At 43.3% G+C, this 14,511-nt stretch overlaps 1 protein-coding gene across 3 annotated transcripts in view; it reads left to right on the top strand.

Annotated features, from left to right (window-relative positions):
• The window catches only part of mtcl2 (microtubule crosslinking factor 2), a 75,428-nt gene extending 64,709 nt beyond the window's left edge, over positions 1-10,719 (top strand). For 2 of the 3 annotated variants that reach the window (XM_084014585.1, XM_084014584.1), the window contains exons 16-24: positions 963-1,115; positions 1,297-1,413; positions 3,652-3,716; positions 3,856-3,985; positions 4,276-4,848; positions 5,293-5,554; positions 5,641-5,859; positions 6,321-6,751; positions 7,473-10,719. In XM_084014585.1, coding sequence (XP_083870711.1) covers positions 963-1,115; positions 1,297-1,413; positions 3,652-3,716; positions 3,856-3,985; positions 4,276-4,848; positions 5,293-5,554; positions 5,641-5,859; positions 6,321-6,751; positions 7,473-7,619 — 2,097 coding nt within the window. In that variant the 3' untranslated portion in view covers positions 7,620-10,719. The remainder of the gene's footprint in view (positions 1-962; positions 1,116-1,296; positions 1,414-3,651; positions 3,717-3,855; positions 3,986-4,275; positions 4,849-5,292; positions 5,555-5,640; positions 5,860-6,320; positions 6,752-7,472) is intronic. The other variant, XM_084014586.1, reaches the window with a different exon arrangement.
• The last annotated feature ends 3,792 nt before the right edge of the window (positions 10,720-14,511 follow it).

Consider the following 14,511-nt stretch of genomic DNA (forward strand, 5'->3'; position numbering starts at 1 on the left):
ATGGGCCCGGTGGTGTCGGCTGTGTGAACTATGAGGCGCAGACAGAGGGAAAGTGAAAGCAGAGCTGCTCATAAACATTTCAAGCGATCCCACCTACAGGCTCTGTGACTCTGTAGCCAGATTTATTGCAAGTGAGAAAGGGGTGAGAGACGTGGAAAGAGAGGGAGAGAAACAGGAGCGAGAGGTTGAAGGGGTGAGGGAGAGGGAGGAAGGAAAGAATAGCAGAGAGAGAGAGAGAAAGTGTGTATGTGTGCTAGGCTGTGTGGAAAGTAGCTAAGCCTTTTACTCAAGGGACTTGCTTAATTGAGCATGTTCATGTTATTATACTTATAGTTAGAGGGTAATGTTGAACCTTTTCCTCCACCGTGATCTGATGACGAGCTTTTAACTGTGATGTCGTGTGCCAGCTTCCTTTTTCCAATGGTTCCCACCAAAGAGCGAACATGTCACAGTTGGAAGAGTAAAGTTCCCGTTTATTTCCTGTTGCAGTCATGACATCAACTGACAGGAAGTAAACATGGATCCCAGCCACACGCTGTCAAGTTGTTTTAATAGTGATATTTTAGTTTGCGGATAAATATATTGCATATTATGAGATTATCGTAAGATAATGCCACTTATAGATTCACAGAGCATCTTTGTTTTAGCACTCGGTCTGCTTTATCAGGAGTTCATGTTTTGATACTTGCTGGTTATAATTGTTTTTTTCCCAGTTATATTTAAAAAAATGAAGTAACATTTTGATAACGTATGTTTTATTAGTATATTGTGTTATCTATCATATTACATTATTGCTATTTTCACAAAAACTGGACTAATAGTAGTCCGACAGTAGTAATTTATCAAACACAAGCTTCATAAAAATGTCCAAATTGCCAACGAAAGACAAATCGCCACTGACAAGGATGTAGGGGGGGGATGGGTTCTTTTTAGATTTTCACCGTGATCTCCGTCTTTCTCAGCTCGAGACCAAAGCAGGAAAAGGAGCAGCAGCTCTGTCCGTCACTGATGCACTGGATGCTCCGGACCTGAAGGTGGCGCTGAAGAGGGAGCGTGAAGAACACCAGCACCTCCTGGCCGATTCCTACGCAGCTGTGATGGACCTCACTAAACAGGTAAACAATTTGAGTGGCGGTTTGTGTGTGGGATCCAGAGCTGTGACATCTTGCTTGACATCGTTGGCGTGTTTTAATTCGTATTCCGGTGCAGTGCACGTCCATTTAGTTTCCTCCCCCTCGTCTGATGTTTGCCTCTTCTTCTTGTCTCTCCACTTTGACCCACCTGTGGACCAATCAGCTTCAGATCGGGGAGAGGAACTGGGGCAGAGAGAAGCTGGAGCTGCTGGAGAGGTTCAGCCAGGAGAGAGCTCAGTGGGAGCAGAGACTGGGAGAGGCCACTGCACAGCAGGGGAAGGTATGACTGTGTGTGTGTGTGTGTGTGTGTGTGTGTGTGTGTGTGTGTGTGTGTGTGGGTGTGGGTGTGGGTGTGTGTGTGTGAGGGAAATGTCAAAGTTGAAGAGGAGATAAGGAGAGAGCGTATCCTGGGATGATTTAATCTGAGAGGGTGAGGCTCTCTGAGATAAGAAGGGCATCTAAAGTACATCGAGCCATTAGGTCAGACGTGTGTTTCCTGATACACTTGATCCAAAACTTCCAATCTCGTCTGATGATTTCCCAGATTTCTCTGAAATGGAATTAAAATTGAACAAAAACTCAGAGTTGGAGAGCCATATGTATCGCAATAAGGCTGCATTCAGACTGACATTTGTATTACACAGCCTCATTTATTTTAATGACACCATGGGAACAAAAGTTAACTATGCTCTAACTTTTCTTTCCATGCAGTATCGTCCAGCTCAGCAAACAAACACATATCCAATTATGTGCAAGCACGAAACAGCAACCACATTCTTTCCGTTATATTTGTTCTCTCACCTGATTGGATTCATTTGCCACAAAGGTCACAACTCTGGACCTCCTCCCGTTGCACACAACCTCCATTTTTTGTGCTCAATATGGCGTCTTATTTTTGTATCGCCTCTCTGGTGCTTTGCTGTGGTCAGTCCGATCTGCATGATTTAACACCAGCGCACCAGTCACTGCCGAGCTGTCTGGCAGGGCTGAGGATTGCATCAGTGTTTTAAAGTTGTCATGAGTTGTTTTTTTCTCCATAAATACACACAGAAGTTACTCGGTTACTAGGTCAGCACTGCCCCCTCCTTCATCCTCCCTGTGTCTGCTTCATTTGAGGTTTTCAGTCTGAGGGGCGTCTTTGTCCTCCTTTGGCTTTCCGTTGGTTCCTTTCTCTCCCCTTCTCGTGCATCTCCCTCCTTTTCCTTCCTCCCATCTGTTGAGGGGTGTCCCGTCTCCCACCTCCCATTAAATGTCCTGCATTGGAAACTTGGCCGAAGACTGAAGCCTGTCATACTTTAATTCACTCTCAGTCTCAGAGTGTGTCTGGGTCGTTCCGTCACCCACAAATCTTATCTGCCATCTGCTGTACTTGTATTATACTGTCGGGCATTTAAAGACTTCTAGAATTTGATTATAGCGCCCCCATCAGGTCAGTTAGAGTGAAAGAAGCTGGATTTTCATGGTGGACCTGAGTTAGGGCTTTTCAGAGATGCCGTTCAAATCAGATGTTTTATTTCTGTAAATCATTTTCAAATTGGATGTGTTTCCAGTTGAGCTGGGATGTCAGGGTGGAACTAGAAATAAATGGAGGTTGTGCACAAACTGATTTTAACTGGATATTTACACATTCATAATTTACAAGTGGATGTTGTTCTAATCTTTCTCATACTTTTGAACTGTCAGATTTGAGATCGGTTTGGTTATGTTTGCATTTGAATCTGAAGTGGCAGAAACTGGGCTGTTTATACATTACTTTTCCACCATTTTCCCATCATTTGTAACTATTATTTTAACTATTTATTTACCGTTTATATATTACTTTCAGCTTGACCGTTTTAATAAACTATTTGAATTGGTCGATTTTAACATGTATCCATGGTGTTCAGGTGTTACAGCTCACTCAATACAGTATGTGGATCTATTTTCTGCACTTCAGTGAGCTGCAGGTGAAAGTCCATCAGTGTATCTGCACAAGCACACTATCTGCAGATGTCCTTTTCCACTCCTACTCTGTCTCTTTCCTCTGAGGGGAAATGAGCGCATGTGAAATCACCTCTGAAGTGTGAAACGCACTGACTCAGCACCACCATCGGTGTGTGTCTGTGTGTGCGTGTGTGTGTGTGTGCGTGTGTGTGTGTGTGTGTGTGTGTGTGTGTGTGTGTGTGTGTGTGTGTGTGTGTGTGTGTGTGTGTGTGTGTTTGCATGCTGTCTGCCACAGATAGATGATTCTAGTCAGTCTCCACCTCCTCCTGCCAAAACAGTGGATGGCAATGAGAGTAATGTGTCTACAGTGGATGACTTCCAGGGTTTGAGGAAAAAAAGCATAGAACTGCAAAATGCCACAAGAACAGATTGCACAGATGATGATGATGATGATGATGATGGTGATGATGATGATGATGATGATGATGATGATGATGATGATGGTCATGAGGATGCAGGTCGTTTGAAATGGTACTAAACTGAGAAAAGTAGTTCTACGGTTTTGTTTTCACTTACAGTTTTTTTGTCCTCACAGTCAAAGTCATTAGGCAGCGAGTCCTCTGCAGCCACCCTCGTCACTAATGGAACAGGATCACCAAGGTAACAATTATAAACATAAAAATAATCTGTAACGTGGAATAAATACACGTTTCATGAACGAGTGCAAATGTGCCATCTTGAGAGCAGAGAGTGACTTTGCTGCTCTTTTCTCACTCCTTCCTCCTCTTTAAATGAAAAGAACCAAATCCACGTCGGAGCTGGTCGGCCCAGAAGTCAACGGAACAGCCAATCGGGAGGAGCGGATCCGGTTTGCGGTCCCAGACCTGGGCGACCTCACCAGGAAGAATTGGACCTACCTGACAAACGAGGTGAATCATTAGTCATTTTATATATTTGCTGGTTTATAAATGTGTGGTTCATTGGGATTACCTTACTTTTATATAGTTGACAAGACTAGTGACACAAATACTGATTTTAATTCTTTATTATGACAAATACATTTTATTTCTTAATTCCTATGAGAGACATTAATAATTAATGTAAGCAGATATAATCATCATAATGTCTGTTCTCCCCTCAAAGTGAAGACAGCATAGTAAAAATGTGTACTGATAATCATTTTATACTGGTTTCTCTTGTCCCCACTCTCTCATCTCAGGCCCCGGAGGTCGGGGACACCTGTAAGACCTGGGATGGTCCCAGCGGCTCCTGCAGCAGCTTAGTGGGATCAGAACTGGATCTGGAGTCTGTTCAGAGGAGCTACACCGCACCAGACCGCACCGGCATCCGGATCTACTACAGCCCTCCTGCTGTTAGACGCATGGAACACCGGCGAAGGAGCCAGGAGGCCAAAGAGCCACCGCAGGCCCAGAACGGCAGCTCCGCCCTGGGAGTGAGCGGCTCGGACGTAGGCGTGGCAGCCGTGGAAACCCTCGAGGTCCAGCAGCAACAACCACCTCCTTCCCCCTTTTCCTCGTCGTACGAGCAGTGGCTGAGCTCGCTGTCCAAGCAGCACAGGGAGCTGCTGGAGAGCAGGAGCTGCTGTATCGCCGGCAGTAGCGTTGGCGGCTCGATGGATGGGATGGCGTCCTCGTCGGCTTTCCACGGCCTGGCCATCGAGGAGATCTCAGCCAACTTGAGCGACGACATGAAGGAGATGACCAACTGTGTCCGCCAGGCCATACGCTCTTCCTCTCTGGAGAGGAAGTCCTCCAAGGAACCTGGGAGTCCGGTAGTTTATTTTTATAGTCCAGCTAATGTTCAGCCTTCATGTTGATTTTCATGCACAAAAGAGAACACTTGCTATGTTGAAACTATAGCTTATTAAAAAGACATTCTTGTTCATTAGACTGTTCATTAGAAGTATTTATTCAGATTACATAGCAGTGGGATCACTCTAACCCAACAATACATACATTAAGATTGATTATAATCACATTTTAATACCCTTGAAATGATTTTCCATCCTATCAGGTAATTTGGGTCTTTTTTCATTTAAACTAAATTATAATCGAGATTTTTGCAGTTTACTTACATTTGTGGTTGCTTCATGTAGGTTTAAGGAAATATTAAGGATATTCAGAATAATCTCTCTTTTGTGGATGTTTCAATTACTGCCTCTTCTCCTTCTCTCAAAGCGCTAAACATCCTCCATCATTTCCATTCTTCCCTCCAGATGGCGTCCACCAGGGCCACTCAGACGGCAGTGCAGTACGTCAGCATCGGCCTTCAAACCGACATCCTTTCAAGCAGCAGGGGGATGGGGTCACACTCCAAAGCCTGGTCTCCACGGCCCCCGTCGACAACCACCTCCTCGCTGGCGTCGGCCCGAACCCGACAGATATCCACCTCGCTGGATAAAGTCCACGGGCGCATCGACAGGCCGTGCTGTTCGCCAAAGTACGGATCACCGAAACTACAACGCAGAGTGTCTTCTGGTAACTACACGTTGTTCTCTGAGTCTTTTAACATCCTTGGAGTTCAAGTGCTTTTAATCAGGAGAATCCAACTCTTCTCTTTTTAGGCTCCACCTCCAGACTGGATGGTAGCTCCTCCTCCAGGGACCGTAGCCTGTGGAGCCTCCAGCAGAGAACCATGGGAGGAGGAGGAGGCTCGGCCTGGGCTCGCTCCACCACCACCAGGGACAGCCCCGTCCTGAGCGGCCTCACCGACGGCCTCTCCAGCCTCTTCAGCGTGGTGGAACACTCTGGAAGCACGGAGTCGCTCTGGCGGGGTGACGGAGGTAAGATACTGGATGTCATGGACCACGTTTTGGTTCGGTTTCAGGGTCCTGATATTGTTCGTGTGGGCTCACAGGGATGTTCATTGGCAACACTTGTAGTTTTCCTGCAAATGTCAAAATGTCTGCTGTGAAACAGGCAGATCTAGAGCCAGTCATTGACTTTTGAAATTTGATCACTGATCATTTTGACCAAAAACAGTCCAAAACTCCAACATATTCAATTAACAGAGGAAACCTTCAACTATAAAAACCTAGAAACTGCTTTTACTTAAATTCCTAACTAAAGGTTTAAGGGCTACATCAGTCATTTCAATAAATTAACACATCTTGAATTTTAAAGTCTCCATTCCGGTTGAATGTCATTAAGAGTGCAGGTGTGCCCCCAGGATTCAGTTAGTCCTGTAAACCTTCATTACTGGAAATAACTATAACACCTGCTTTGGGTCCCTGTTTGCCTTTAGGAGCCACTCAGGGTGCCAGTCAACCACGGCACCCTCCTGCCGCAGGGAAACCCTCCACTCTAGCAGGCTGTGGACCTGACCCCGGCCCGCAGCGGTACGGAGGCCTGGTCCAGGAGTTCATCAGGAATGTCTGCAGCAGCCGTATCCAGGGAGGAGTCAACCTGGCTGGGGAGAGAGCACAAAAAGACTCCAATGGCAGCCTGGGAGGTCTGAGCGTCTTGGGGAGTTTTGCTGGCGTGGATGAGCCCAAGCCAGAGTGCGTGTCCGCTGGGGTCGGAGGATTCGGAGCTCTGGCTGGAAGCAACGACAACGTGACCAAGATCGTCAATAAGAGGTTCATGAGGCAGACGGCCGGGGAGGAGATGGTTAGTATCATGGGAGGAGGGAAAGAAACGACGGGCAACACGAGCGCTGCAGGATCTGGGACAGAGGTGCGGCTAATGGAAATGTGCTTTTGTTATGAACTTTTAAAAGGACCACACCAGGGGTTGTTTTAGTCCATTTATATTGTGAATATGTTGTAGAGAAAGAATGCATACACAGACCACACAGTTGATGGTAGTAGATGTTGCACAAGAGAAATCCCTGCATGCTCCTTTACCTAAACAGAGTTTGGCTTGCATCCAGAAAAGGAAAAGACGCAGAAAGAAATGCTTAATTTGGATAAGATGGTGAATAAAGAGATTATGGCAAAATGGACTGTAAACTCTTCCATAAGAGCTGGATAGAAAGCTTCAATAGTGAATTATTATTATTTCTACTGCTGGCACACGATGATGATTTCAATGTTGCAAACATTAAAACATACTTTAAATAATCATAATTCCCATCAATGAGAACAACAGGCAGCGAATCAAATTTAAATCTAACAGCATCATTTAATTAGCTGTCAACAACTGATCAAATCTAATCCATAATAGGGTCAACATTCACTTCCTTGTGCTTCCTCATCTCAAGCAATTTTCTGCAAATATTTACTCATATTACAGAACTGAGTGGAAACTGATGGCTGTCTGAGATAAATATGGCAGCCATAGTAAAGTAAATCAAAAGTGATCTGCAAGAATATAAGCTGTAATTGAGATGCATAATATGAAAAAATACATTCATGCCTGCGTGTTTGGCTAAATAAGACATCTTTCCATCTCCCAGGATGCACCCTGTGACTGCGCGGGCCAATCCTCGTGCCTCACCCGACCATCAAGAGCAGCGACTCGCCATTCGCTCGGCCAGTGCAAGCACCGCCCACAAGAGTCTCCGACGGCAACCGAGGAGAAGGTGGACACCTGTAATGAATGACGACACCTCGCTACTGCCACGTTCAAAGACACACACACACACACGCACACACACACACACACACACAAGCAACGCTGATTCTTCACTGCCATAAAAACACACTTTCACCAAATGTACATACACACCTACAACCTGCACTGCCAAACATAACACACACTACGAGCACACTGCACGGACTGCCCCACAAACCCACTGCCACACACACACACACACACACACAGTCATAACAACACACACACTACACATGTTACACTTGTCTTGGACGGTACCATTCTGATGCCAAGGACAGGGAGGACTGAAACCCAGTAACAAATCCAACCACAAAACTACCAGCAGGACATAAAACATCAACACACACTTAATCTGACACGCGTAACTAAACAAGTAAAACCATGATGTCAGGACTGGACTACTTACCCCCCCATTTAAAGAATAAGGTACTACAAATGGTCTAGAAAATCCACGTCATGTTGCGACCCTGCTGTTGGACCAGTAGCCATGTTGGATTTACAGATAAGCAAAAAGGGAGAAAAGAGGTATGCGTTGAAAGTGCATGTTACTTGGGAGATGCCGTATAGAAGAGGAGAAGAGGAGAGGGGGAGACGGCCGACGCTACTGGAAAGATCATTTCTCTCTGAACCTCTTCGTCACCTGCACACATGCTGTGCTGGGGAATGCGATGCCTTTCTTGATTGATTAGCACAATAACATTCCGGATCCGAAAACCTCCTCGAGGATCTGCTTCAGTTGCGGTCTAATAGTATTCAGTGTTTCTCTGAAGTCAAGGACTGTTGGACTGCAAATCCCAGCATGACCAGCGTTAGCCTCCACCGATGGATGTTTGGACTTGTCAGCTCTATAAATGAGACCATGAAACGGATTTGAGTGGACCTCCTACCATGGTTGTGTAGTAGCAAACCGGCTTGTTTAGAAGTAACTGTCCGCTACAATTCCCTGACGGCCACAATTAAGGGGACATTTTGGGGCATCGTAGCCGTGACTTAAACTTTGTAGATGTAAGAAAAGCTTTCTTCAAATGTGTTAGCCTCCAGAGTCTGATTGGAAAAAGTCTCATCTTTGTTTCAACCTGTTACAGCAGGCAGAAAGTGCCTGTTTTGTTTCATATTTTTTAAGGTATTTCTTGACTGATGTCAACTTTATTTGTCCCCGGAGAGCCAATTGGGTTTTGCATCAAGACACGGGTAAGACAATAAGATACAAAAAGCCCACATAGGGTACGTAAAGGGGGTGGAAGCACTCAATGTTAGGACATTAGTTAAAATCATGTCATGATGTTGTGTTTAGTCCTACAGCACATTGTCCTAAAACATTTCAGTTCTTATTTACCGCAAGGTTAACTTAAAAACCCATCTGCAGATTTGAATTTTCGAACTTTTCAAACTTCTTTCACCGGTTTTTCAGAGTGCCTCAACGACGATTTTGGGATCATGCTACAGAAACCCAAACCAAAACATTCCATTCCACTCCATTCCTTTGAAAAAAGTGAGGAAAATGAGGTCAATAATGAAATCAACGACGTCCATCCAGGATTATCGGTGCATCCCCTACCCTCTGTGCTTCTGGGATCAAACTCATCCAGAATGGCTCACAAACTCCAAACAGTGAATTCAGATGCATTCCTGTCAGTAGAGAGGCTTTCCGAGATGTGTATCGTTTTGTCTGTGTATCGTTTGAATCATTCAATACTCAGCGTTGTAGTGAAAGGGATCGTTTTTTTAAAAACTCCCTCATTTCACTCCGCTCTTCTTTCACGCACAAATGTCCTTTTTCGTACGGTGTAGCTACTGTACCAAATCCATACGCATTTTGAAAATGTAGCATTATATCGTTGCCTTGGTGAACAACAAACCAAGAGCCGTGACTCTCCATCTGCAGCCAGAGTAGTTAAAGCACTGAGTTTTTACTTTTTAACAAATGCATTCATGATTTTCTTTTTTTTATTTATTTAATTTGATTATTTTTTTTTTACATGCATGGCAGTCAGCTCCAACAATATAAAATGTCTTTAAGTGGGGTCTCTGCACACCAGAAATATCTGGGAATGAAGTCTGAAAATATGTTGCAGGGGGAAATGACACAAATGGTCTTACTGGTGAATTGAAAACTTAAAAAAATATATACTGTACGCTGAAAACAATCATATTTGGAAGGGTTTTTACTCCATTTATTCTCCTGTCCCTCTGTTTGCCATGTGGTTGTGTTTTTAATCAATCAACAGATATTTAAAGTGCCTGTCAGATTACCTTTTAGTCAGCTCACACCAAAACTGGACTCCATAGAAACACACAAACAAACCCAGCAGGCCTTTTTTTTTTAATGGGTAAGATTGTTTTTATGCACATAATTGCGATCGGGCTGTACTATGTAAAAGTACTGTACCACAATGGAGGAAGGACAAGATGGTTTACAGGAATAATAGGATATACTATATATTCACTTTTTTTATACCAAGGGTTATTGTGTTTCTGGAAAGTAAATTATTCTGTTTATTTTATATGGATGTTTTGTTTGTTTCTATTCTTTCTGTTTAGTTATCATGGTGCTACTTAGTGTAAAGTCTGCCTGGGGCTCGCCATCCATTTTAATACGTCTCTCCCAGCGTTTCTCCGTCGCCGCGCACCATGTCATGACTCAGCGGTTTAAAATAGGGCATTACAGTAACGGCGCACGTATTTAAATAACACAGTGAGGAAAACCCACAGTCTGAACGCTGCTGTCTGTCTCCAGTCCTGCCCTCACTACTGGGAGGAAAACCCGCCGTCTGAAACCGCTTCAAAAGTGACCTGCCACAGAAATAGACTGTTGGACCGCAATTATGCAACAGGTAGTTTTAGTCAAAACAATCTGATTAGTTAAAGACCACATGGGATCATATAACCTCATGAAATGTTTCCAAGTCTCCCAAAAAGCGCAGCTAATACGATTCCGTTCTTTTGACATTCCATATTCTCTTTAAAGCTTTTGAGTTACAAACCACCAATTCTAACAATGATCCAATTTTCTGTTTCCTCCAGTTATTCAAAATATGGCTAAACATACAGCTCCTGTTTGGAATAGCTATGCTAATGTAGTCGACGTTTTAAAACAAAGGTTTTCAGTGGTTTATTCCTGGTCAGGAGGTCTGGCACATTTTTATCAAACCTCAAGTCAATGACAACAGACAAAAAATAGTTAAAAACGTACAGTTGTTCCAACCAGCGGTTAAAAGAATAAAGATTGGTCATAGTACTTTCTTGCACAAATTACAGTGCATACTGCATGTCAAGACAGTGATAGCTGACCAGCTGGCCAACATGTTATTACCTACACTCAAAATAGATCACACATTAGTCAAAGAAATCAAAAACAACTGAAAACATTTTCCATTCACTGTGGCCCATAAACTGAGTGTCTCCATTATGGCTGCGTTAAAAACAAAAAAAGTGTATCCGTAGTCCAATAATGACTCAGTCTATCCCACCACACTCCAGGCACAGAACTTAAAACCACAAAGGAACCTTTATCATACCCTGAGGTTTGCCACCATTTCTACTTTTGGATACAATGCAAAACTACAGAATAGGTCATAGTGAGCTATTAATCCGTCGCAAATTAAATCTACCAAACGCCAGTAATGGGTCTTATTTAATCGTCTTTCAATTGGAAGAACACAACCCTTACAAAATAAAAGCACAAACCTGAGACAAATCTACTCTTTCCAAAATAGACTAAATTTACTCAAACAACTGTGTCGTTTGCTCATTCATAATTTCAGTACAAATATGTCAGCTGCAAATTTGATGTCGATCTTCTTTAGAAGTCGTTGATGTCCAAACAAAAATTCTTGTTTGCCAGATTATGCTCTACCTCTTACACGTTTTAGTCCATTGCTGTACTGTGAGAAGCTTCATGAGACGACACAAACCATACGGCTGATGTATCTGTAACAGTACTTCTCTGATTCCTGTATACCAAGGTCATTTAGTCTCACTGTTAACCAGAAGGTCACTTTGTGCCTTTCCTCTACAAAAAATGTCTTGGTTTCATTTAAACACTTTCTTCTTCTTCTTTGTTTCTGGAGATACTAAGTGCGAAACTGCACTGATGAGAGTTTGGATTAGATGTCTTAATTTGTTTGTTTTGCAGCAGGTGTAGACTGACTTGTGTTTACATTCATCTTCAGTGGTTGGTCTGCGACACACATGGTGACGGACAATACGTGGTACAAGCCAATAAGGGACCTCAACGTCAGGAGGACAGTATGCCTTAGAAATTAGTTTTGCTTCACTTTGTTTTTGCGTGACCAGACCTCCGGGCGGTTGAAAAAATTCGGACCAAGAATCTGTTTAGATGTTTTAGCCAACCTCCAGGTGTTTTGGGTTGATATTGCAACAATCGAGCATAGGACTGTATTTTAGACAAAAGCTACGCTCATCCAGTGGATGTTCAGGTCGTGGCTAAAACTGCCACTGTTGTTTTAATGCTGGGTTCGTATTAGACGATGCAAAGAGAAAAACGTTTCATGTTTTTAGCTGATTTGAAAACTCATATAAAATATTCGTTTTTGTTACTTTTAAAAGTTAAAATGATAATTTAATGATGTTTTTGTTTTTTTTCTTTATAATAACGTCACATGTGACATATAACTGGAAATACATCTCACAGCTACTGGTATTTAATGTGGGTGTATTTACTTGCATTTACTATAAAGATCTGAAATGGCGCATTCAGCATAGGACTGCAAATCTTTGTCCGACTCCGATGTTATTGGTCAGGTCTGCCTCTGCCCCCCCTCCCTCAGGTTCTTAGTACTAGACATTGCAGCCAATGACTGGCCGTTTTACAGGTCACACATCATCACCAGCCAATAACTGATGAGTTCTTGCGGGTTGCATTGGCACAAACCATGAGTCTCATTATTCCCTTGTATCTGTAAGCCTGTTAAGGTGTTTCCATACCATTCATGTGATTATTACATCATGGGAATATGTAAATGAACTCTTAGCTGTCCATAATGTTAGCTAAACTATTACCTAGAGACTGCCTGTAAATTTGCTTTATATAACCTACTCTTGTCTTCTTCTTTTTTTAATAACGCTTGTTGAATAAAAAGAGAATGCGATGAAAGACTAATTAATGAGTACACAGTATGGAAACGTGTCCCCTTGTATTGCAACTTGAAAAGAAAGAAAAGGTTTGTACGCTCCCTGTCTTTTTTGTTTCTTTGAGAAAAGCTGAATGTCGACAGCTGATCTGACCCGGGTCGCTGTGGAAGTATGTAGCTCTCTCCCTTTATAGGCCACACTTGAGCATTTCTTCTGTACATAGGTGCATTTTGAAGCGGATGGGGAAAAAATAACAAGAAAAAAAAAGGCAGCAAATGTTAAATGAACAAATATGTGCATTTTTTAAGAAAAAATAAAGGTTGGGGATTTTTTTTTTCTTTTCCGACCAATGTAGCTTGTTAAACAAGATATTATAACTGCCTCCTGTTTGCCATAGAATTCACAAATAAATGTTTGTTGAAATTTAGCATGGTTTGTTTTCCATTGTCCTCCTGTTTTGTCCTCTACCGTCTTCGATTACAGATTAGTTGCCAGTAGCACTTTGGCAGAAATGTAAAATGAAGTGAAGTCACAAGAATAGTTTCTAAGTCATCATACCTCAATGACACAAAGGTATTGCAAACGTATTCACATTAGGATGTTCTGTTGTGCCTCCTCTATGGTTAATGTTTGACAAGAATCAAAGGTTTATCACATGCCTCGGGTGTGAAAGGGCTTATTATCTCTATAAATACAGGAGAGAGAAGACACCTCACCCGTTAGCCGGCGTGGACAGATGGTGATGTGTTTGCGACAGCATTAGTAAAACACACAAAATGAAAGCTAGAATTCTACAAAGTTACAGGCGGCAGTGACAGCGCCCTGTTCCTCGTCAAGCAGCCGGCAGTGCAGACTGAACAGACACACTACTTGATTACCATATTCTGGAAGCTATATTCATTTTATCGGTTTGTTTGTCTTGAATCTCCATATGGTTCCTGGTGGCAATAAAGATGGTATGTTTTACAAATCTGGATAAGGAGGAGGGAAACAATAAAGAGAATTTAGAATGGCATAGGAAGGAGGGGAAATTCAGAGAAAGTGAAGAAGAACCGGAAAACAAGATGCGGACGACAAACCGAAAGGAACAAAACAACCCAGCAGGCTGTGTGAAAACTTTGGGCTGTATCTGCTGTTTGCACAACAAATACAAAGGAAAGTGAGGGAGGATGGATGCTCAGCCTGCTGCTGGCAGGACGGCAGACTGGAGAAGAAAATGAGTGAAGGAAGAGAAGGGAGGGAGGGAGAAGACAATATGCACCTCCATCCAGTCAACTGCAAGATTAAAAATATTAAAAACAGCACGATGCTTTTGCCAAACCTCCTATGTTGGACTGGATGATTGTAAGTGGGCATTGTTTTTCTTAATTAATGCCTGATTTGCAACACCTGGGGAGCAGGCGAAGCGACACTCACAATGTTCGTGACCTCACTGATCTCTACAGCAGCACAGCAGGAGCATGCTGGGTCTGGCTAACATGTCTGCCCGGTGGTGACTTCTGTTTCACAGCTCAAACAGTGGACTAGTACTGGGACCAGAGAGGAAGAGTGACCTGTAATACTGGGACCGGAGAGGAAGAGTGGACCTGTAATACTGGGACCGTAGAGGAAGAGTGGACCTGTAGGGACCAGAGAGGAAGAGTGGACCTGTAGGGACCGGAGAGGAAGAGTGGACCTGTAATACTGGGACCAGAGAGGAAGCGTGGACCTGTAATACTGGGACCGGAGAGGAAGAGTGGACCTGTAGGGACCAGAGAGGAAGCGTGGACCTGTAATACTGGGACCGT

The sequence above is a fragment of the Eutrigla gurnardus genome (assembly GCF_963514095.1).
Source record: "Eutrigla gurnardus genome assembly, chromosome: 8".
Taxonomy (NCBI): Eukaryota; Metazoa; Chordata; class Actinopteri; order Perciformes; family Triglidae; genus Eutrigla; species Eutrigla gurnardus.